The sequence below is a fragment of the Acomys minous genome (assembly GCF_964271855.1).
Source record: "Acomys minous genome assembly, chromosome: 7".
NCBI classification, from domain to species: Eukaryota; Metazoa; Chordata; class Mammalia; order Rodentia; family Muridae; genus Acomys; species Acomys minous.
In genome coordinates this window covers 115377106-115403043 of record NC_140488.1, presented here as the reverse complement: position 1 = coordinate 115403043, position 25938 = coordinate 115377106, and the positions used below count along the sequence as shown (strand labels likewise).

General features: G+C 39.7%; 1 protein-coding gene across 2 annotated transcripts in view; it reads left to right on the top strand.

Moving 5' to 3' along the window:
• Positions 1 to 25938, top strand: part of EFHC2 (EF-hand domain containing 2) — a 269672-nt gene that overhangs the window by 93642 nt on the left and 150092 nt on the right. Inside the window, exon 1 of one of the 2 annotated variants that reach the window (XM_084788870.1) lies at positions 18269 to 18501. The exons of the other annotated variant lie outside the window; for it this stretch is intronic. Coding sequence (XP_084644996.1) covers positions 18460 to 18501 — 42 coding nt within the window. The 5' untranslated portion in view covers positions 18269 to 18459. Of the gene's footprint in view, positions 1 to 18268; positions 18502 to 25938 lie in introns of those variants that run through there. 2 annotated transcript variants of the gene reach the window in all.

The following is a 25938-nucleotide window of genomic DNA, read 5'->3' as shown; positions in this document are numbered from 1 at the left end:
TATTTTTCAAAGATAGATGAAAATAAGCCTTCAGATACCAATTAAGGACATTCAACAATTATAGATTCTTGATGAGGGTCTTATATTTGTAAGATTTTTATGAAAATATTATCTATTCATTTCTTTATTAAGCACTAGAGAAGAAACCCAGAGCCCTACTGATGCTAAGCATGTGTTGTAGCCCTGAGGTACGGCCAGTAAAAGACATTTATCTTTGTGAAGCCGGTGGTAGAAACCAAGGCTCCACGTACGCTAGGAAGTGCTCTACCATTAAGTTCCATCCCAGCCCCAAGGTTTACTTTGTACCTGTCAAACACTTATTGTGTATATTTATTGCAGACCACATGTTGTTTTGAAATATGTCTACATTGTGGAATGGCTAGATGGAGGGAATAAACATATTCATTACCTCACATGTTCCTTTTTGTGGTGAGAACACTTAATATTTATTCTGTCATCAGTTGTCAAGAATACATTGTTAATAATTATAGTCATTATATTGTACAACAGAGATCCTGACCTTGTTCCTCTTAATTGAAATGTTATACGTTGATTACATTTTTCCCTCCCCTCAGCTCTGAGAACCACAAGTCTGTTCTCTCCTACTAAGCACTCAACTATCTCAGATTTTACAAGTAAGTGAGAAAATGTGTTATGTGCTGCTCTGTTATACTTATTATCCTCTAGATTCATCCATGTTGTCATGAATGACAGGATTTCACTGTTTTCAAAGACTGAACACTATTCTGTTATGTGTATATGTCTTTCTTCTCCTCCCCTCCCTTCCCCCAACCCATGACCCTGACATATGACTTCTAGTTTTATCTCAAAACAACAATTTACAAATTTGAACAGGAATCACACTGGCAAGTTTCACTATCAGATTACAAGAGATGGAAGAAAGAATCAGAGGCATTGAAGACACAATAGAAGAAAGGTACAATGATCAAAGAAAACGTTAAATCTAAAAAAAAAAAAAAAAAAAAAAAAAAAAAAAAAAAAAAAAACCAAAAAAAAAAAAAACCAAAAAAAAAACCCTGGCACAAATTATCCAGAAAATGTGGGACACTATAAAAAGACCGAATCTAAGAACAGAGTAACAGTCCTCAACCTGTGGTTCAGGCAGGGATCAAATATCAGATATCCTTCATATCAGGTATTTATATTATGATTCATAACAGCAGCAAAATTACAGATATAGAGTAGCAATGAAAATAATTTATGTTTATGGTTGTGAGCCTAGCCTTTAACGGCTGAGCCATATGGGAGGGAGGGAAGAATGGGAGGAGACAAGGGATGGGATAACCATTGAGATGTAACAAGAACAAATTAATAAAATAATATATATCTTGGAAAAAAAAGAAAATAATTTATGGTTGAATGTCACCATAGCATGAGTAAGTGTATTAAAAAGGGTTGGAGTATTAGGAAGGTTGAGAACTACTGCCATAGATGGAGAAAAAAGTTCTATGATAAAACCAAATTTAAGTAACATATCTATCTATAAATTCAGGTGCTATAAGGTAAACTCCAACCTAAAGAGGCTAACACATCCAAGAAAATACAAGGAATAAATAATCCCAGACCAGCAGATCAAAAGAGAGGACACACACACACACACACACACACACACACACACACACCATCAGCATCACAATCAACACCAGCACCAGAACCACAGCAGCAGCAGCAGCAGCAGCAACAACAGCAGCAAAATAACAAGAATTAACAAACACTGCTCACTGATATCCCTAAACATTAATGGTCTCAACTTGCATACAAAGAAACACATTAACAGAATAGATACAAAACCAAGATCCATCCAGGAAACACACCTTAATATCAAGGACAGTTATCCGTTCAGGGCAAAGGGTTTGAAAAAAATATTGCAAGCAAATGGACCTTAGAAGCAAGTTGGTATAGTCATTTTAATATCTAACAGAATAGACTTTAAACCAAAACTATTCAGGTGAGATAGGAAGGACACTACATGCTAAACAAAAAAAAATCTACCAAGATGACATTTCAATTCTTAACATCTATGCCTCAAATACAAAGGCACCCAAATTTGTAAAAGAAACACTACTACAGATTAAATCACATATTGATCCTTACACATTGGTAGTAGGAAAATACAATACCCCACTCTCAGCAATATAAAGGTCATCCCGAAAAGTAAATAGAAACAAAACTAAAACAAAAACTAAACATAGAAATGCTGGAGGTAACTGAGGTTATAAAACAAATGGAACCTAATATATTTATAGACATTTCACTCAAACACAAAAGAATATAAATTCTTCTCTGCACCCCTTGGAGCCTTCCCCCAAATTGACCATATATTTTGACACAAAGTAAGCCTCAATAGATACAAGAACATTTGAAATAGCGCACTGTATTCTATCTGGCCACCACAGATGAACAATAACAATAGAAATGACAAAAGCTTACAAACTCAAGGAAACTGAATAAGTATCTACTGAATAGAAATAGTCAAGATATGGTGTTGGCATAGAAAAAGGCTAGCTAATCAATGGAATTAAAGACCTCAACTTAAAACCGGACACTCTAAATCTGTTAGAAGAAAAAGTGGGGAAGAGCCTTGAACTCATTGGCACAGGAAACAACTTCCTGAACAGAACACTGACAGCTCAGGCTCCAAGATCAACCATTAATAAATGAGACCTCATGAAACTGAAAAGCTTATGCAAGGCAAAGGAAACAGGCAACAGAAGAAAGTGACAGCCAACAGATGGGGAGATCTTCACCAACCCTACATCTGACAAGGGGATAATATCCAAAATATACAATGAACTCAAAAAATTAAACACTGCCCAGCCAAATATCTCAATTAAAAAATGGGGTACAGGCCGGGCGTGGTGATGCACGCCTTTAATCCCAGCACTAGGGAGGCAGAGGCGGCGGATCGCTGTGAGTTCGAGGCCAGCCTGGTCTACAAAGCGAGTCCAGGACAGCCCAGGCTAACACTGAGAGAACCTGTCTTGAAAAACCAAAAAAAAAAAAAAAAAAAAAAAAAAATTGGATAACAGAGCTAAACAGAATTCTCAACAGAGGAATATCGAATGGCTGAGAAACACTTAAAGAAATGTTCAACATCCCTTAGTACCCAGGGAAATGCAAATCAAAACGACTCTGAGATTCCATCTTACACCTATTTGAATGGCTAAGATTAAAAATTCAAGTGACAGCACATGCTGGTGAGGAAACAGAGAAAGGGAAACACTCTTCCATTGCTGGTGGGAGTGCAAACTTATACAACCACTTTGGAAATCAATTTGGCGTTATGTCAGGAAATTGGGAAAAAGTCTACTTCAAGATCCAGCCATGCCACTCCTGGGAATATACCCTAAAGATGCTCTACCATCCAACAAGGACATCTGCTCAACTATGTTCATAGCAGCCATATTCATAATAGCCAGAATCTGGAAACAACCTAAATGTCCCTTAACCAAGGAATGGATAAAGAAATTCTGGTACATTTACACAATGGCATACTGTTCAGCTATCAAAAGCAAGGAAATCTTAAAATTTGCAGGCAAATTGATGGAACTTGAGACAATCATCCTGAGAGAGGTAACCAGGCCCAGAAAGACATGCATGGTACATGCTCACTCATAAGTGGGATATTAGCCACTTAATACAGGATAACCATATTATAATACAGGGACGGATGCACCAACCAAAGACCATGTCTCATGTGGACCTCTGCTTAGATATAGTAGATAGGCAGCACAGTCTCCTTGTGGGTCCCACAATAAAGGGGGTAGGGACTACTTCTGACATGGGCCCTGGCTTTCCAACGTTGATCACTTCCCCTGTGGCAGGGTGGCCCTGCCAAGCCACAGAGGAAGAGGTTACAAGTAGTGCAGATAAGACTTGATAGGCTGAGGTCAGATGTTAGGGGAGGAGGGCTCTTCTATCTGAGGGACTAAGGGAGGAAGAGAGAGAGGATAAGGGAGGGAGGGTGGGATAGGGAGGTGATAAGTGAGGGCCTGCAATCAGGATGTAAAGAATTCAAACTGCAAAACAAGCAGGTAACTTATAGTGCTAAGCCCACTATGTGGGAATAGCTCTGAGACTGGCTGAGACATGAATGTACATGCATAGACAAGGCTTCTTATTGGTCACAGAATCCCTGTGATTTATTATTAGATGTTGTTCTTTATATACAAGCTTGGATACAGGCAGAGTCAATAGCCAAACTCTGCCAAGACAGGGTAAGCAAGTCTTCAGTAGGTCCTGTCTTGCGAATTTGTCTGTCAGATATATTGGGCCAGAAGGCTGAAGAAGATGCTCATGGATTGGTAGGATTAACATAGTAAAATGGCCATTTTATGAAAAACAACCTACATATTCAACAAAATCACCGTACAAATTCCAACACAATTCTTTACAGATCTTGAAAGAATAATGCTGAACTTCATATGGAAAAACAAAAACCCCGGGATAAAGAACTTCTGGAGGTATAGTAATAATGGTAATAAAAACCACATGGTGTTGGCATAAAAACAGAAGGGATGATCAATGAAATCAAATTGAAGACCGAGATATAAATCTTCACACCTATGGACACCTGATTTTCCAAAATTATACAACGGAAAAGGTACATATCTACAACAAGTGATGCTGGTCTAACTGGATATCTGCATGTAGAAAAATGCAAGTAGATCCATATTTATCATCTGCACAAAACTCAAGTCCAAGTGGATCAAAGACCTCAACATGAACCTGACACACGAAACTTAATAGAAAAGAAAGCAGAGTATAGTCTTGAACTCATTGCCACAGGAGACAACTCTATGAACAGAACACAAACAGCTCAGGCTCTAAGAACAATTAATGAATGAGACCTCATGAAACCAAAAAGCTTCTGTAAGGCAAAGGACACTGTCAGTAGGACAAAATGACAGCCTACAGAATGGGAAAATGTTTTTTACCAAGTCCACATCCTATAGAGGACTTACATCCAAAATACATAAAAAACTCAAATTATGTATCAAGAGCACAAGCCAACTAAAAAAACAGAGGACATCTAAACAGAGAATTCTCAATAAAGGAAACTCAAATGTCTGAGAAACACTTAAATGTTCAACATCCTTAGAAATCAGGGAAGTGAAAATCAAAACTACTTTGACATTTCATCTTACACTTGTCAGAATGGCTAAGATCAGTAAAACCAGTCACTGTTCATGCTAATGAGAATGTAGAGTAAAGGGAACACCCATATATTGCTGGTAGTAGGGCAAACTTGTACAACCACTGTGGAAGATGGAAATTGACATACCACAAGATCCAGCTATACTGCCCAGGTATATACTCAAAGGATGCTGCATCCTACCACAGAGACACTTGCTTAGCCATGTTCATTGCTGCTCTATTTATTTATTACATTTTTTTATTAAATACATATATACATTTATATTATTACACATATATAATAAACTACCTACAGCAAGAAGAACCACAAAACAATCAGGAATTATATAAGTGTTATATTCTTAGTGTTTTGGCTATTTGTATTTGGCAGCCTTGAAGAAAACATCTTTCCTATCTTGGTGAGTCTAAAATTCTGAATGTAAGTCATTATCTATTATAGCTCATCATTATCGACTTAAGGCATCTATCTAGACCTAAAAACATCTTAACCCCTAAACGACTAAGCCTAATTATAAAATAAACTATCTGGTCTTCAACTCCATCAGAGACTTGAGAAGGAATAAAATTAATTACCTGAGTATACAGGGAGTGCAGGTTAGCAGCTTCCCAAATAAGAAGATGACAGAGACAGTTTGCTGCCTGAAAACAGTCACCTAAAACTTTCTATAATGTTGGAGCATCATGCAGAATCTGGAAACAACCTGGATATCCTCAACCAAAGAAAGGATAAAGAAAATGTCGTATATTTACACAGTGGAGTATTACTCAGCTATTAAAAAATTTTCAGGTAAATGGATGGAACGAGAAAAAAAAATATCATCCTGTGTGAGGTATCCAAGACCTAGAAAGACAGATACGGTCAGTGCCTTGCTCATCTATCATCAGAGAAAGTTCTTTTTGCAGCCAATGGCAACATATATAGAGACTGGTAGCTAGACATTAAGCGGAGAATGAGAGACCTTGGAACACTAAGCCCTAAAGGTGATGTCTCTATCAAACCCTTCTGCTCAAGACTCAGGAAATTCTGTGGAAGAGAAGGAGGATTTAAGAGATAGAGGGGATGGAGAACACAAGAACATGTCCTTTTCAATCAACATAGTCAAAGCTCATATGAACCCACAGGACTGAAGCAACATGCATGGGGCCTGCAAGGGTCTACACCAGGATCTCTACATATATATTATGATATGGCTTCCATTTCAGTGTCTTTATGGGATTCCTGAGTGTGCAAACGAGTGAGTCTCTGACTCTTGTGCTTTCATTTGAGCTCTTTTTCTTGTTGGCTTGTTTTGTCCGATTCTGATGCGTTAGTTTTTATTTTCTCTTATTTTATTATTATATACTTTAGAAGCCTATTTTTTATCCAATGAGAGTCAGAAAGGGAATAGATCAAGATGGGACTGGAGGTGTAGGGTAACTGGGAGTTGGAGAGGGAGGGGAAACTGTAACCAGGATATATCATGTGAGGGGAAAACCTACTTTCAATAAAAGAAGGAAAAAATATTCATGCAGAGAAAAACATAATTCAGTGGCTATTAGTATGTTATAAAATTAGACTTTGTTCTATTTCAAAATTATTGATACCAAACCTCAAAGAAATGAATCAGTAGCCACTTTTTAAAACTGCTTTAAATTCCATTTATTTATTTATTGTGCACAAGTGTGTTGGTGTTGACACACATGTGGTGGTCAAAGGATAGCTTGTGGGACTCGGTTCTCTCTTTCTGCCAGGAAGGTCCTGGATATCAAACTCAGGACCTCAGACTCGGCAAAAAGGCACCGTACCAACTGAGCCATCTTGCCAGCCAATCTTTCTACTTTTGTGTATGCATTTTAAGATTACAATATGATTTATGTCATTTCTCCCTTCTCTTTCTGTCCTTAAAATTCGCCAAGGTACTCCCTTGCTCTCCCTCAAATTGATGAGCTATCTTTCTTTGTTGATGCGCGCGCGCACACACACACACACACACACACACACACACACACACACACAACACACACACACACACACACACACACACACACACACACACACCCTGCTTAGTCTATATAATGTCATTTATATGTGTGTTTTCAGACCTGAGCATATGATATTGGATAACTAATTAGTGTGATCTTTCCTGGGGAAGACTATGTCTCCTGCTCTCTTCACTGTCTTCTGTAGTTCTTTGTGTGGGTTTGAGGCCTACCTGGTGGGCTTTCCTCTAGCCCTGGTAGTCTCCATCTGTTGTAAAGACAAGTTCCCTTGCTGAGGGATGAGAACTACATCCCTTATACTTTGGGTATAAGAACAGATATTTAGGATGAAGTTACAGATCTTACTGGTTTCGTAAAGTGGCAGTAGCCACTTCCTATTCTCCCATAATCCCAGTGGTCATCATTAATCCTTTTGTTTCTGCGGACTTGCCTGTTCTAGATATTTCATATAATATTCGGCCATTTGCATCTGGCTTTTTTCACTGGGCATAATGTTTTCAAGATTCATCTACATTGCTGAATGGGGGACTTCATTTATTTCATTCCATGACAATATAATGAATGCCCTGCTGGGCACATATTCTAGAATTTATTTATTTAATCATTTCAGTTATTTAAACTTTTAGCTGTTGTGAATAATTCTGCTGAAAGCATTCCTATACGATCTTTGTTCAGTCATATATTTTTAGGTTTTTTTTAACTGTATACTGAGAGTTGGAATATTTTAAATCAGTGTTTAATTTTTAGGGAGACAACCAAATAGTTTTGTACTCCTACCAGTGATGTATGTGGCCTCCAATTTCTCTATATCCTTGCCAACATTTGTAATTTTCTTTTTTCATTTTATAACCATCTACAAGGTTCTAAAGTGATATTATAGTTTTGATTTGCATTTTCTAATTACTAATAATAGAGAATCTTCCTATGTCATTATTGCCATCTGTTTATTTTTTTTTTAAAGAAAAATGTCTGTTCCAATTATTTGTATCATTTAAATTAGTTTACATTCATTTATTTATTTATTTAGTGTGTCAAATACTCAGCCAAGATTTAATTCTTTATGTAAAAATGGTCACATTTATCTCATTAGCAAGCCAAGTTGACTTAGTTTTCAATGAGGGGTAAAATTATATATAAAGCAAATAATTTATTTTTAAAATTTTCCTTATGATTTATGATAAACAAATGTTTGGTTCATAAACCTATTTTACATACCAATATACCTAGAGTCACACCAATATTTCTTGGTCACACAGGGCTCACAAATGGAAAAAAACTTGAAGAAGCCCTCGGATAAAAGATAAAACCTACATGATCACACACACACACACACACACACACACACACACACACACAAACTGTCAAAACCCAACAACAGCATTTTTTATACAAAAACAATAAATCAACTGTAATGGAAGTTTTAGCTTCTTTAAAAATTCAGTTATGTTATGTAAGCATGTTTTTATTTTAATCCCAAGTGTGACATTTTAGTTTGGTCTTAAGTATATCCACAGTTGATAACTGCCTCATGTGGGGTATAGTCTTTGCCAGCTGCAGTTAGTTTAAATCTGAGGACTCTGAAGGGTATAAATAGGAGAGAGAGAGAGAGAGAGAGAGAGAGAGAGAGAGAGAGAGAGAGAGAGAGAGAGAAAGAAGAAGAAGAAGGAGGAGGAGGAGGAGGAGGAGGAGGAGGAGGAGGAGGAGGAGAGAGCACCTGCTTCCAGAAGATAGATAGAGAGAAGGCTGCAAGAAGGCTTAGATGAGCACAGAGCTCCCAGAGATAGAGATGCTTCAATAACCTCTAAACAGCCAGGAGAAGTAAAGTGGTCTACACTCCCTCTCTCCACTAACCTTCTTTCTCTCATACCTAGCATTGGGGTGTCAGAAGGGATTGGGGGAGAGAAGGGAGGTAGAGACAGTAAATACCCCAAATAAAATAGAGCTTAAAAACTAGCGCCAACAATCAACAAACTAGGAATCAAAGTTATTTCTTGGAGATGGCTGTACAGCTCAGGGTAGAACTTCATGTACTTAGTGTGATGACAGACAACCACCTGGAACCTCAAAGCTGCATGGAGAGTGTGAGCTGCAGAGCTAAGCACATTCTCCACACGAGGGTGAGGTCAGCCTGATCTGTATATCAAGCTGTAGTGTGAGCCTGTCTCAAAACAAAAACAAAAATAGAGAAGAACCTTATAAATAGCCCAATTTTTTGTAGTATTTGGGGGAATTAATTCGTATTTTTTTTCTTGTAGCACTATGAATTGTTCCAAAGCAGTGTGAATGTTAAATAAATACTCTCCCATTGAGCTACCCGCCACAACAACTGGCTAATTTTAAAAATTGTTACTCGGTCCATGAAATGGCTCAGCCTATAAGCCTTACTGCCTTGCTTCATCACCTGAGTTCAGTCCTCTGTATCCACATGGTGAAAGAAGAGACTCCCATCCCTCAAGCTGTCCTCTAGCTTGTACTTGCAAACTGTATACACACACACACACACACACACACACACACACACACACACACACACACACAAACAGAGCACATACAAACATGTACATATGCATATATAACACACAGATATAAAAATAAACAAAATGGTAAAAATACTTTACTGTAGTTGAAAATTAACCAAATCACAAGAATATTGTAGTCATCCAGATTCAGAATGCACATGTTAATAAATCTCAGTGTACAAATGTTTCGTATCAATAATAATGGATTAGAATTGCCCAATAGATTTTTTTTGGTCCACCTAAATATGACTTTTTGTGATGCTGGAGATCAAACTCAGGCTTCTACACATTAGGACCTACATATACTCGATGGTACACTCACTGCCATTGAGCTACATCCCTAGCCTTAAAATGTGACGTATCCTAGAAATTATTCAAATAGAAGGAAAAAACATTTTCTGTGACTAAAGTTTCCCTAGTAAGTTTGTTTCACTTTATACTGTCTGTAACTTTCTTTGCGGGGGGGGGGGAATAAATATGAAAAGCACATTTTTCAAAAGAGCAGAGAATTTTTAGAAAGCACCACTCGTAACATGCAGTGCTAATGTCACATCTGAGTCATGTGTGGTGTGGTATGATGTGATGATTGTCCACAGTGCTGCATGTTCAAAACTAAGGCTACAGTGAAGTCGTGATGTAATAGGTAGAAAGTCTGCCAGAAACACCTTGGATTCGTGATCCATTCAATTTTGAATTAATTTTCTGTCATTGCACGTTCAGAAGCTGTTGACTGCCAGCAATATTTTTTTGCAGCTCCTACATCCAGTTAACACAGCACATTACATCATTTTATTTTACGATGCTAGGCCAACTTTGAATTCTTGGAACAAATCCCACTTGGTCTTTACTCTATAATCCCTTTTCTATGTTGCTGGATTTGCTTTGCTAGTATTTTATTGAAGATTTCTGTTTTTCTTTTCTTTTTTCTTTTTTGTAGCTCAGGGTGTACTCTGGGACTGTGTACACACCAGACATGTGCTCTACCACTGAAATGCACTCCAGTCTCTCATTACTTTCTGAGTCTTTATTGGTAAGAGATACCCCAGTTTCCTTTTCTGGTGATAGTTTTGTCTGGCTTTGGTGTCAGGGAAATACTAGTCTAACATAATGAGTTATCGTGTTCCCATTTTTTTCTGTTTTTTTTTTTAAAGAAGTGACATTACTTCTTTAGATGTTCGAATGTGAATAAAACCCTTTTAAGCACACCATGATAAAAAAGAGTGGTTGATTTTCAGGAGCTAAGGAGAACAGGGCAGAGTACTGCGGAGAACATTCAGGTAGAGAGGAACTGGCAGGCAAGTTTGCCCTAGAGGAAAAAAAGGCGGTTTGCACAGAATATCCATCAAAGGCACTCCCCCCTGCTGCATCTTGGAGAAAGGATCCACCTTGTAGGATGACCTCAAAACAAATTCTCCACCTGGGCAAATATTGCCTTGCTTCTAGGCCAGTTGAAGCTTGCTCAAAAGTGTTAGAGCTGTTGGCCTCCCCTGCACTTCTTTTCCCCCTACGTGGGTGAGTAACACAGTCGTTGAACATCAATAAGAGTGTTGCATAACATCTTGGCATGCCCCAAGATGTCTTCGGTTATTTCTGAGGGTGTCTTATAATTCTCAAAACTAGTGCACTTTAATTTTCTTTCAGAGAAGAATTATGTTCCATTTTAGATGATGCTTAGTTGTGGATGCATCAGGGAGACAGAACATGATGATATGTGCTCTGGAATGAAAAAGAATGTAAGCTATAATTTCTAAACTACAAATGTTTGAGAGTCTTGGATCTAAGGTATCTAGAAATGTCACTCTATGTAGTAGATAGAGTGCTTGCCTGGCAATGGTCCCTGAAGTGGGGTGAGGCTAAACAAGTATTCTAGTCATTTATTTGTTGCAGTGTTTGGGACAGGTCCTGATCCATCAGAATAGTTATTCAATAAATATTGATTTAAATATAACTATAGGATCAATAAATATTGGTGTGTATGAGAGAACAGACAGTATGTAGGGGACATACACAAAGGTGGCTATAACAATAGGCCCCCAAAGGTCTGAAACTGGAAATGGGGCCTTTGTAGACTTGTGATAGTTTTGGCTGTTCATCCTTCCTAGAGAGAACCACTCAAGGGAAGGCTTTGGGGCTCCAGGTTCCTGCTGAGGTTCTGAGTTCTGGTTACTCCAGGTTCCAGCGGAAGAAATCCTGCTGGCAATGCCAGGAGAATCGTTTCTCGGAACTGATAGCCTTACGGTTTTGTTATTCTTTAATCCTCTTTTCCTATTGTTTCAGTTAGTTGGGTTATAAGGGATGTACGCTCGGTTAATAAGTTCATAACAAAATACATTGGTTAAGAAAATCGAGCCTATAGGAGGCATGTATTTGAAAGGAATAAAAGGACCCTGATCTCTATCAATGGCAAATAGCTTCTCAGTAAGTGGTTGGGGCTGAACAGAACCTCCCTCCTTTATGCTGCTGGATGGCTGTCATGAATGCATGTAGGTCTGGTGCAGGTGACCACAGCTGCTGAGCTCATGAATGTGATAGCTACTTCATTTCCAGAAGACAGCATTTTATAGTATTCCTCCCTGTCCTCAGGCTCTTTTGTACTTTCCATCTCCTCTTCCATCATGCTATCTGAGCCTTGTGGGTATAGAGGTTCATATAGAAAATCCACTTAAAGCTAAGTACTCAGCCTTTTATTCTCAGTACTTTAATTATGCCTCTCTGCATTAAATGCTACCCATTTAAAAAGAAGCTTACTTGACCTATGGTATACACATAAATATTTAGAAGACAATTTGACAACATGGCCATTGTGGTGGTTTGAAAAATAATGGCCCCCACAAGCTCATGTAATTGAATGTTTGGTTCCAGTTGCTTGAACTGTTTGGGAAGAATCAGGAGGTGTGGCCTTGTTGAAGAAGTTTTGTTATTGGAGGTAAACTTCAAAGTTTCAAAAGCCAACACCCTTCCCACTTAGCTTGTTCTATCCCCTACTTGTAGATCAGGATGTATGTTTTTGTCTATTGCTCCAATACCTGCCTATCTGCTTACTGCCATGTTCCCTGCCATGAAGGCCATGGAATCTAGCCCTTGAAACTATAAGCAAGCCCCAAGAAACTCTCTTTTTTTCTATAAGCTGCCTTGGTCATGGTGTCTTATCAAAGCAGTAGAAAAATAAGACAACCACAAATGAAAATAAAAAAGCAATTTCTACTCTAAGGCCTATGACCTCCCAAGTCACAGGATTTTTTTTTACCAGGATTATAATCAGACACGAAATTCAGCACTGTACAGCTGGCCTCAAATACAACCAGAAAGCAGTATGAGGTAACTAGCCTCATAACAGCCATACCACTATTATACCAGTGGTTATAACATTATCTCAATTTTTAAAAAGAACATATACATCTAAAAGGAATGAATGAGTCTTTTATAAATAAAACTATGTATTCCAAGCAAGAGCTGTAGCACTGATGCACATACGTCTCACTATCCATCTTTTAAAAGCAATAGGTTAGAGTCCAAGTAGATACAGATGGAAACACAGTCTAGTAGAGGTTTTTCAGCACAAAGAAGATCGAGTGTCAGACATAGTAAGGATACAGAAACAGGAAGTGACATAATAACTAGACACCAGTGATCCACATTAAACTTTAGAACCTAATAGAGACCTTCCTTCTCAACTGCACAAATAGATCACAAAGAAAACATCCATAAGTCCTATACTGTTTCAAAGATTCCAAACTTCCCTCTTAGCAAGTGCCACCCAGCTAGAATAAAAACAAAATGTAAACTCCATTTATGCCTTCTTACTAGAAGTTGGAAATCTATCAAACAACAATTGCACAAAAACAAAACAAAATACACAGAGAAACAAAAAAGTAATGAAAATACTAGATATTAGAGACTATTGGATACATTTAGAGATCATGAAAAAATCTGTAGCTTTAAATCCTTATGAAGGCATAAGCTTATTGTATAGTTTAAATTCTTATTTCCTGTATAAATGTTGTCTAAACTCTGCTCCCCAATTGTTCCCTGGCATGCCAGTAAAACAGCTTACAGCCAATCAATGAGCAGGAGAGAGAGAATAGGGCTGGACTTCCTGCCAGCCAGGGGAGGAGGAGTTAGAAGAAGCAGGGGGATACAGCCGTGAGAGAGGTACAGAAAGGATCCGAAGGAAGGAGCTGGAGCCTAGGAAAGCTACAATGTGCAAGTATTACTGGGATGTTTGCTGGGAGTAAGGCAAAATAATATAGAGGGTTAAGGACAGCCTTAAACTGGTCAATATTGTGTTGTGAAGCCTTGAATTATAAAAGACTCTCAATTACTTATATGATAGCCAGGCTAAGAAATAAGCTAAGAGAAACAAACACTGTTTTATAAAAATAACATCAACACACTTTTATCAGAAAGTATGAATAAAATGTATGAATTGTGTTAACTTTGAAAGTCGGAAAAGCAAATGTGCCCAAAGAAACCGTAAGGAAGAAAACAATAAGTATGGAAGCAGAAAAGTAATGAAGATTTAGAACAGGGAACTGGCCAAATTGATGAAAGTAAGCAAAAATACATACATCATTTGTCAAATTAAACAGATCAAAATAGGGCAGATACAACCTACACATAGTAAGACAAAGAGTAAATAATATGGAATATCAGTAGATGAATAAACCAAACTGCCTTACAAATGAGTACCACAAAGAGAAAGGAACACACCCAAGACATTTTTTGAACTTGATATTTTGACTATAAGCATCAATTCTAAAGGATAAGTGCTGTGAACAAATAGTGAACCTCCTGGTAGGTTTGAATTTCACACAAATTTAAGTTAGATATTTTTTGCTGCCATAGGCCTGGGAAGAAACTCAGGCCCTCCTGTACACCAAGCAGGTGGTACTCTGCCACACAGCCACCCATTGCCCATCTGGATGGCCTAAAACTAGTTTTGTAGTCTTGTATCGGATGCTCATTTGAATCAGATTTCTAAGGTTTGGATGCAGGAAGGGTAGCACCAGGGCTGGAAAACATGCCTCGGTAGAGAAAGTCCTTGCTACACAAGCTTAAGGACTAGAGTTGGATCTCAATAACTACATACAGAGCTTGATAGAGCATATGAAACCTGTAATCATAACCTTGTAATCATAAAGGAGGTAGAGATGGGATCCCCAGGGCAAGTGGCTAGCGAGAGTAATTCCACCAATGAGCTCTTGCTTTAGTGAGAGATTCTGGCTCAGAATATTAAGTGAAGAACAATCTGGGAAGACACTAAACATCAACCCCTCACCTCTGCATACATGTGCACACGCAGCATCCACACACATATGGGAACATGTTAACATATAGCACATACATATGCATGTGTAAAGGGGGAAACAAAAGGAGGCATTCCTGCTGATTGAAAGTGGAAACTCTTGGCTTATGATATATTTCTTTCTGTGTATATCTATATCTGTTTTTCTGTTCTATTCACAACAATTTGGTATACTGCATCTTTTCCCAAGTGAACATCACCAAGATCACAGTGCCACATGTTTGATTCTTTGCTGAACTAAGAGAACACAGCCTTCCTCTTGTGGCATTTCTGCCCCAAGCCATAACCCAAAGGAAACATTAGTCACCATAAACTGGAGGCCTTTTCCCCCTGAGTGTGTGGCATATTCTCTTGAAAGACATCAAGGTCAAGGGGGAAAAAAAGATGGAAGATTAAAGGAGTATAATGAGCCATGAAAACTAAGAGTTACACATGATGTTGGATGGCACTCTGGATAAAAGGACGTTATTGGGAGAGTAGACAAGACTTACATTTTAGACTAGATAATGGTGTCTGCGGGTTGACAATAGGAAACTCCAAATATAGAGAGAATGGTAAAAACCAATGTACTGAGAGACAAAACAGCTGCATCTAGGCGAAGTCTAAATGGGAGTTAGTTGTGCTATATTCTAGTGGGTGGTCCTCTGCTTTCTAGGCAAGCTCTCTACACTGAAGCACATCCCTCACCAGCTTATTTTGCTTACATTTTCATTTTCATTTTGAGATAGGGTCTCTAAATAGCCTAGCCTGGCCTTAAATGCTCTTGAACGTCTGATCCCCTTGCCTTAACCTCCCAGGTAGCTGGCATCACCTTCCTATGCTACGAGGCTGAGCTTCTATCTGTTAAAAGGTGTACGGCAGAGGTTATAGGTGAACGACGGAGCTGTACAGAGGGATGGAATCACACCACACAACAGATCAACTTAAGAGGTTTAATAGGGAGATAAGGTAGAGAGGAGACGTAGAAAGGAAGAGAGATAGCGAGAGATAAAGAAGTAGTAAAAGGTAGAGAGGAGAGATAGAAAGGTAGAGAAATAGAGGTAAAGAGAGAAGTACAGAGGTAGAGAGATAGAGCCACTTGGAGGGTCTGTTCTTTTATATGGCCCTTGGCAGGGCCATGCCCCTGTGGCAGGTAAGCAGTGACATCACAGGTAGGCAGACTGTAGCAGAATCCTAACACTGTCGCTGCAGCCTTCCTAGTATTTTGAAATTAGCTCAATTTAGAAAGTAACAAAAAAGAGAAGTATTTAAAAAAGCATTTAGGCAGACCTAGGCTTGGTGGCATACGTCTAGAATTCCAATACTCAGAAAATGGGGCCAGGAGGACTGCCAGTTTACGTGTTTGAGCCCAGCCTGAGCTTCATGGTGAGACTGTCTCAAAAGAAAAACAGAGGAAGGGGAAGCAGGCTATCTGCATGAGACTTGATAGGCTGTGGTCATATGGTGGGGGAGGAGGAGGTTCCCTTCTGTCAGGAGTCTAGGGGAGGAGAATAGGGCAGAAGAGGGTGGGAGGGAGGGGGGAATGGGAAGATAGAAGTTAGGGGATAACAATCTGGATGTAATTTGAATAAATTATAATAAAAAAGAAAACACACCTAAATCAAACACATTCACTGCATGATTATTAATAGTTAGTACAAAATTGAAAACAGCAATTGGCATCAATAGATGCCAGCTGATGGGTTAACTGATTTGTGTCCTAATTGCAGAATGCACATTAGGTGGATGATCTGCTATTCGCATGTGTCACCACGTAAAGCTCTCAAAACCCACAGGTGAAAAGAGCAGGCAGTAGGTGATTGGGTTAGTCTGGTTGGAAGACATGCCCAAGACAAAAATAATGTGTGGGAGGCAAGTACAATTGTAAACTCTATAAACACAGAAAATAAAAATAATAATAAAAAAAAAAAACAAAGATGGAGATTGTGGAAGAGCAATCTCTGTCTTTAAAGAATGCTCAGGCATGCAAAGAAAATTCAAATAAACACATGGTTACAACGTAGGAGGAGGAAGGTACCAATTAGTGTGTGTTATGCTTAACGCAGATGGAGGACGGGTGGGGAGGCAGATGAGGAAACATTCATTTCCCAGCAACGGCAAAACCTTCTGTGCTCCCCTTTCACCCTAAACCAAATCCTGGAAGACAAGAAGGGGTTACCTTGATGAAACATCGGAAGAAAGGGATATTTTTAAAAGACAGAGTGATTTGTAAGCTCTCAGAAGGGCCTGGTGGGAACAGCAAGACGTTTCTTGGAGCTAGAGCGGAGGAGGCGAGGGAAAAAACAGCAGAGGAGAAGTGTTCCTTTGACAAGGGCTCTAGTCCCAGCTAAGGAGTTGGATGTACCTAAGTAACAACTGCGGCTTGAATTTCACAAAGGAAGGCTCTGTAAGCATACTCAGTTGTCCCCATCTCCACTTTTGAGGTAGAGAAAAAAAAAACCCGCAAGCTGTAATTGGGGGGTAGAGGTTTCAACTGAAGTAGCAGAGGGAATGATGAATCGAGTAGAGTAGGTAGCCAGCAGGGCTCTGGACAGTTAACTGTTGGTTTTCCTTCTAGGCATCTGGGTGCATAGTAGAGCAGTCTTGATTTTTCTTTTTTTGACACAATCTTACAGTGTAGCTAGCCCAGGTTGGCTTGGAAATCATGCAATCCTCTTATCTTTGCCTCCTGAGTGCTAGGATTACAGGCACGAGGCACCACGCTGGGTTAGTTTCATTTTATGCTGCCTGCCCTTGCTCCTGGTCACCGCAGATTGGACCTTATATTTTCCAGGCTTAGGTCATCTATGAAAGGATCGAGAGGAAGAATCGAAGGCCATGGTGACTGCTAGAATACCAGCAGGGTGTGAGTGGGTTTAGATTCATCTCGAAAGTTTGAATTAAAAAATATAAAGGTGGGTGTAAATGCAGCAAGGCTTCGTGAGCTCACAGGCGACATATGTCTTTACTTTTCTGGGCATTTAACCTAAATTTAATAACAAAATGGCAAAACAATACTGTGTCAAAAACTCGTAAGCTGAAGATCACGGGGAATATGATCTCTAGGAAAAAGGAGTGGAAGCAGAGAGCAGCTTGGGTAGAAACGGAGCAGCTCACTGTGTGTGCGGGAGAATAGAGAGGCCAGGACCCGGCTGCTGGCGCGGGTGGGCAGGGAAGGGAGACCCAGAGTGGCCAGGGCTGGGGGTGATGAAAGGGGAGGGAGGTGCGGGAGGGGGCGGAAGGAGCCTGCGACTCGGCCCCGCCCCCGCCCTGCCCCTCCCCCCGCACCCCCAGCCTCAGTCTTGCCTCACCCCCTCCTAGGCCTTGGCTCCGCCCTTAAGCCCCCTACTCTACCCCACCTATTTTAGCCCCTCCTCCCTCCGTGACGCTACCTCCGGTCTCCAGGTAACGCAGGGGTCAAACAACGCGGCTGTTGAGGCCGTTGACTGTCCTCCTCTTTCTGGTCGGACCCTTGATCTTCATCGGACCCTTTTAAACATGGCTCTGCCGCTTCTGCCTGGCAACAGCTTTAACCGCAATGTGAGTAGGCAGGATGCCCTAGGTCCTGGTCAGTTCCTGGGGTTCAGCTAGGACCTGGGAGTGTTCATCTCCCAAGATCCTGAGAGCTAGCTCCTGTCCGTTACTCCTGTGTGCTGAGTACGCCTAAAATCAAACTTAATGTTCTCCTCCTCCCTGTCTCTCAATGTTTTTCCTATGTAATATCTAAGTACAGGTCGCAGGGCCGTCCAAAGTAGGTGGTGACAGTGATGACAAAAATAACCACTGAATGTTTAATGTATGTGGGGTACTGTGCTTTAATTGCCTTGGGCATTTGCAACTGCTGTTTCAATTATATACTATTTTTTTTCCATTTACAGTTGAGGAAACTGAGGCCTTCGTTTTCTTTCAGACAGCTGGTCTTTATAGTCCATGAGTCTAATTATTTTAGTGCACTGGGTGAAAAAACCATAAATTTTGTTATTAAATAAAAGAAACCCAAAAGGAGGCATGGCTGATAAGGAAGTTTTCTATTAGTCTATAAAGTTTAGTGCCACACTATGAAGACTGGTGCCTAAACCTGGAGGACAAGATGCAAATACAAAAACAAAACATCACAACCCCCTAGAAAATTAAAGAACTCTGCAATAAGTAGCCATCTACCTGATAGGAGAAAAATTGCTAGGCTTTTGTTGGCTAGGGGCTACTGTCCTTAACTTAGGCTTGCTAGTGGCTTTAGGAGAAGGTAATATATCGATGAAAATAAAATTCACATGGAACAACTCAAGCTGTTTGTAATTCTCTGACCAAAATTTCCAAAGTACTCAGTGCACTGAATTAACAGACTCTTAGCAGTGACTGTATCTGAGTTGCTGGCCCTAGAGTGCCAGTATTATTTGTAGATTTTTGTATTTGATCTTGATTTTTAACCCATCCCATCCGTTAGTCAGTTCAAATTCCAGTGCTGGTTTGTGCATTTCATTTCTTGGCTGACAAGTTGGTAAGTTAGAGGCTGGCCTCTGAGGCATAGCGCTGATCTTTGGTAAGATGAAGTCAGCCAAATAAGAAAGGTTCCAAGAAGAAGGGCATGAGACAAGATCCCAGAAATAAAAAAAGCAAGCTGTGCAAAAGTAATTTTAATAAAAAAAAATGTAAGCAGAGCCTACAGCTTTTGGCTCAGCTATGCTTCTGATTACTGGTGCCCACTGCCTGCAGAAGTATCTCAACTCGCACATGCAGTGACGATGGGTGGGAGTGGAAAAGGAGTGTTTGGATGAGATATTTTAAAAGCAGCAACATAGTACTGAGTGTACTTGGCTTTTTTTTTTTAACTTTTTTATTGGGAAGAATAACACATGTACAGAAAATGCACAATGGATGATCACAAAATGAACATCAAGAAATAGAATTACTCTAAAAGCAGCCCCCTTGACTATGGCTGCCATTTGTATCAGTTAAAAATAAATGTTCTGACTATTGCCTGGGACCTATTGTTACTAAATATCATTTGTTGCTTCAGATTCAAATTTAACTGTGCATCTTGTATTTTACGTGGCCTTCCTTCCCCCTTTTATTTAACCCTTATGCCATTCTACGAATGTAATCACTATTTTGACTTTTCTCACTATTATTAGATTTGGCTTGCTTTTGAGCCTTTGATATGTGAAAATTTCCTGTGCTTTCTATGCTGTGACTTTTTTTATTTAACATTATGTTTGTGAGATTTGTCCATGTGGATAATGTTCCACTGTATGAATATGGCAGGTATATAGATCCCTCTGTATATTTTACTCTTAATAGATAGCTTCTTCAGGCTTTTACAAATACTCCTGCTAGGATTCTCCTGTTCATTTCTTTCAATATGATTGCTTGATTGTATGGCACTGATGCATGGATTCTGCAAGGTGATCGTTTTCATTGCCACCAGCATTTTTATTTATTTTTATTTCTAAATGTTTCTATTGTTTAGTCTTTAAATTATACATATTTTGGTTGGTGGGTATACTGCAGTTCTTCCCCCCTTCTCTCTCCAGGGTTTCTCTGTGTAGCCTTGGCTGTCTTAGACTCTCTTTGTAGGGCAGGTTACCCTCGAACTCACAGAGATCTGCCTGCCTCTGCCTCCTCCCTCAGTGTTGAGGTTACAGGCATGCACCATTGCACCCAGATCTTTTTTTAAATTTCAGTCTTTAAGGTTTATTTTTAATTTATTTCACTTATTGACATGTGCACATGTGTGCTTGCCATGTGTGTTCATGTGTCTGCAGAAGGCCGATGTCCTAGAGCTGGAGTTAAAAGTGAACTGAATTGTTAGGGGTGCTGGGAACCAAACTTGAATCCTCTGAAAGAACAGCAAGTACTCTTAACTACTGAGCCATCTTTCTGACTTCCTAGTGAGTTTGAACATTTATTTTTACACGCTTTTAATCCCTGCACTGGGAGACATAGGCAAGCAGTTCTCTGTGAGTTGGAGGCCAGCCTTGTCTACATAATGAGTTCGAGGACAGCCAGGGCTAGAGAGATCCTGACTCAAAACCAAATTCATCAAAATGCTCATTTCTTATAAGTGGTGGCACACTTGACTCACATAAATTCCCAACTGGCCATATGGTTTATATATGTTTAACTTGATATTAAATTGAACCCCTGAGACAGGGTTTCATGTATCCCAGTCTGGCCTCAGTTAGAACTCATTATTTACCCAAGGATAATCTTTAATTACTGGTCCTCCTTCCTCCATTTCCCCAATGCTTGGGACGCCTGTGTTTGGTGCCCATTTAGTGTTGGCAGCCACAATGAATAAGAGTTGGTGTTACATTCAAAGCATTTGGTATTGTCAATATTTTGGATTTTAGCCATTTTAATAGACATGTAGTATATCTTAATTTTAATTTCCCTAATGGCTGGAATGTTGATAGACTATTAACCATGTGCAATCCCCTTTGAAAAATGTCCACTGGTACATTTTACTTGTTTTAATTACATCATTACCTTACTTTTGAAATATTGTTATAGTTGTTTTAATAAACGACCATTGTTGCTATGTGGGCTGCTAATATTTTCTCCCTGTCTGTCGCTTGAATTTTACTGTTCTTAAAACTAGGTTAGGAAATATGCATATATTTTAAAGAAAAGAATACAATATTCACTCAAACTGATTATTTCCAATGCAAATTAAGGATCTTAGAATTATTCTTTAACTAATTTGATTTTTATATTCATAGTTTACTTACATTGTCAACAATTAGTTATTTGCTATGTCTCACTACAAATATATATCCATAGAATTTCTAACCAAAAACAGATTGATTATTAACTATTTAAATTTTTAAAGAGCTGTTTATAGATTTCTCTGTTATAAGGATATCCTTCATTGGGAATGTATTTCCAAATTACTAGGGTGAATGTTGGGGCATGCAGTATTTGGCAATATTATGGTTGAACTCAGGACATTGCATGTACTAAACAAATGTTCTCAATTTCTAATTTTCTATTTTACTTATATAAATTGCTGTGAGTAGAGTTTTGTAACCAGCTCCATACTCAATTAACTTTATTATTTTTATTGTGCTTTTGATTCTTATTTTGTTGTTGTTGCTGTTTCATTATAATGTAAAAAAGATTGTGTGGTTTCAAGCTGAAATTTGCAAAATAAGACACGTCTGACTTTTATCCATGACTTCACAACTTTGCCCCCTCCTTCCCTCTAGAAAAAGCTTAAAAAATGATTTCCCCCACAACCAAACAATAGGCAGAGCTGAGAGTTGTGCTTACGCAGCCAGTCAAGGACACTACAAGAAGACCTACAGAGTAAACTAACCTGGGCCCACGGAGGTTCACAGAAACTGAACCACCAGCCAAAGAGCATGCACCAGCTGGACCTAGACCTCCCTACACATATGTAGCAGATGTGCAGCTTGATCATCAGGAGCTTCTCCTAACAATGGGACAAGGGCTCTGTTGCCTGCCTTTGGATTCCTTTCCCCTAGCTGGGCTGCCTTGTCTAGCTTTGGTGGTAGAGGATGCACTTAGTCCTACTGTGAGTTGATGTACTAGGGTTGGTCGGTACCCATGGCGGAGGGTGGGGGGTGGGAGGAACAGAGGTCCTCTTCTCTGAGGAGAAGGGGAAAGGGGCATGGGGGAGGGGGCTGTGAGGGTGGGACTGGGAGAAGAGGGAGGGGGGTTGACCAAGTTGTAAAGTGAATAAATAAATTTATAAAAAATGATTTATTTCTCTTTCCCCATCTCTTATCCTCCCTTTTTGCTTCTTTCTTTTTTTCTTTTTGGGTCTTTCTCCCATCAGTCTGTTTTTATTTTTATTTTTAATTTTTTTTTTTTTATTTTTGAGACAGGGTTTCCCTGTGTAGCCTTGGCTGTCCTGGACTCTCTCTGTAGACCAGGTTGGCTTCAAACTCGCAGAGATCCACTTGCCTCTACCTCCCAAGTGCTGGGATTAAAGGTATGTACCACCACACCCAGCTCAGTCTGTTTTAAAACAACAATTTCTTAAAAGTAATTACCTTTTTTCTTTATTAAATAAATATTAACCTACTATGCTTGCTCTCTTAAATCTCTTTACAATTTTTTATTTTAATGGCATATCTTAAATGTCCCTTAATAGAATATAGAGCTAGGCCTATTTGCTTTTCACAGCTATAGAGCTACCCTATTGTGTGCACTTAACAATAGTTTATTCAGCCTATTTATTATTTCCAATCTTTTTGCTATTACAAATAATGCTATAATATATCACCAAAGTTACGCTTCAAAAGAGGCTATCAGAAATCAGCACATAGTGTGGGGAAGCATTTGCAAGCCATATATCTGATAAGAGATTTAGAATGGGAATATATAAAGAATCCTTATAACTCTACAACTAAGACAATAATTGAATTGGATTATTCAATTAAATTGGGGAAGTGGTTAGACTAAATGAGTTTTCCACTAGGTGTTACAGTTAGCGCTTTTAGAATGAGATTGCTGGTATCAGGTGGCAGTGGGAACTCAGTAGTTCCAAAAGCCTGTGATGATACCAAAAATGTTATAGCCCTTTGTTAAGATGCCATGCTAAACATTGCAGAGGATGTGGGCAGACACCAGAAACCGGCCAGAACGCAGGTCTGGTAAGACACAGGTTCAGTGGGTGCTTCACTGGTGCTCAGCACGGACCTCCCAGTGGTGGAACAGACTTCAGTGGCTGTCAAGGCAGCTCTACTATCACTTCCTGACCAGCAGAGGAATGGAATGGGAGAACAAGGAAGCCTTTATTTTGTAAATCGGGGACATTGTAAACCTTGGGCAGTGGGAGGGGTTTCGAGGGTGAATGTGTTTGATTAGCTTGGGCTAGGTGTGCCAGGGATACTTAATCTAAATGTAACAAAACAGCCCTATCATAAGAGGGGAAAGCAGCACTTAATTATCCTATGGGTGTGAGAGAATCTCCAGGTACAGTTAAAGATGATTGGTTTAAAGCCAAGACGCCAAGGTACCACATTAGCATTGAGTGGGTGTTTCTGGGAATCCCCAGGTGCTTGCTGAGCAGGTTTCTTATCAGAAAAGAGTCAGGCCTGTAATCTTCCCGGGGCTATGTGACATTCCTTAGTGGAGCCAGGGTTTCCCAGATCAGTTGAAGAGGGGACCCATGCTGAGAAAGGAAGTCTGTCTTTTTTTGTACCAAGCTCAGAGGCTATCTGGAAATGCCAGACTTCAATCTTACAGCAGGGTCCCACACATTGTGTGTGTGTGTGTGTGTGTGTGTGTGTGTGTGTGTGTGTGTGTGTGTATCTGGATATCTTCCTCAAAAACTCTCATGCTTATTTTTTGAGACAGTGAGAGAGAGTTTCTCATTGAACTGGAAGTTCACCCCTTAGGCTATCGTGGCTGGCCAGCAAGGCCCAGAGATCCTCTTGTCTCTGCCTTCCCAGCAAAGGAATTGCAGGCACACCCTGCTGTACCTGGCCTTGTATATGGACACCTCACATTTGAACTCAAGTCCTGATGCTTGCATGGGAATCTCTTTACCCAATTGAGCTATCTCTCTAGCCTCTTACAGAATAGTTTTGATTTAAAGAATTGTGTCACTTTGCTCCCAGTAGCTATTGAAGTGTTAGCATTTTGGACTAAGCCACCTTTCTTGTTGTTGTTATTGTTTGTTTTGAGACAGGATCTCTGTGTCCCAGGCTAGCCTAGAACTTCTGATCCTCTTGCCTCAGTGTACATAGCACTGGAATGTGTGCGCCTATGCCTGATCTTGGCCATCTCTTGAAGTTCTTCCTCCTACTTTGAAAATTACATAATATTCTGCTGGTATTCCTAAATGTTAATTTGGACTCCAGATGTGAGAGCCCCTTTGCCTACATTTTGATTTCCATTTCAAACATGTAGCTGATCACATTGCATCTTGTACTATAGTTCATAGCACTGCCATCTCGCATGCGCTGGCATTAGGTACATTCATTTCTGTGCTCTTGGCCATAGATTTGATGTGACCAGCTGAGGGGAGTCCCTTCAGGTATCCAGTCTGGGAAGTGAACCCCATGGATAAGAAAGAAAACTCGGTACATTCACTTTGTCCACCTGGATCAGACTTTGGGGAGTCTAATGCCAGGTGATTCACTTTCAGCATATTTAAAACACAGTACACTTTTGGGGGAAAGTTTTCCAGGCAACAGTCAGTCTAATCAGTCCAATTCCAGGAGCACAATAAAGCTTAATGTGTGACTACATAGGGCCCTTTTAACAAAGTACATGTGACCCTAGGCTAGGCCTAGAACCTAGTGTGGTCTCTGACCCATAGCATAGATGCCAGCAGGTCATAAAGTGTATGTGACATTTCCCAGAAGGAAAGGTAATGTCTAGGGAGAGAAGAGTCTGCTATAATCATTCTGGGGAATTTGGATGAGGTCTGCTTCTATAGCAAAGGTCACCAGGTCTTTAACAACCTCCACTCTCAGCTTTCTGGATGGAATGCAGGTATTTGATTTTATCTTCACAATGGAGAAGACACCTCTGTGGTTAACATTACTGGTTCTTTTAGTACTTCTCTGTGAGTGCAAGGACTTCTGTGCCCCAACTACCAGCTGTCTCAAGTTTTTACCTCTGTATTTTTGCACAGTGACAGACTGTAACCTACAATTATAAGCCAAATAAACTCCTTTCCTCCCTTAAGTGACTTCTCTGCACCCCTAGGTTGTTATATGACAGCAACAGAAAGGACACTAGACATTCCTCAGATAGCCATCTTGATCTAAATCCTTTCTTGCCTTTTTACTACTCCCTTTGTATCTTGGGAGCAAGAATTTGGAGCTGGCATCCTGGCACCCTCCGACTTGGGCTTCTGGTCTAAGACTCTGCTTAAATTGGCTTTGTTCACCTTGTGATGATGTGGCAGTTTTCAGCTGATGATGCAGAAATTGTGATCCATTCCTCTTTCAGCTACTATAGTGCTTTCCTTATACAGAGTAGGTCCTGAATAGCTAATTG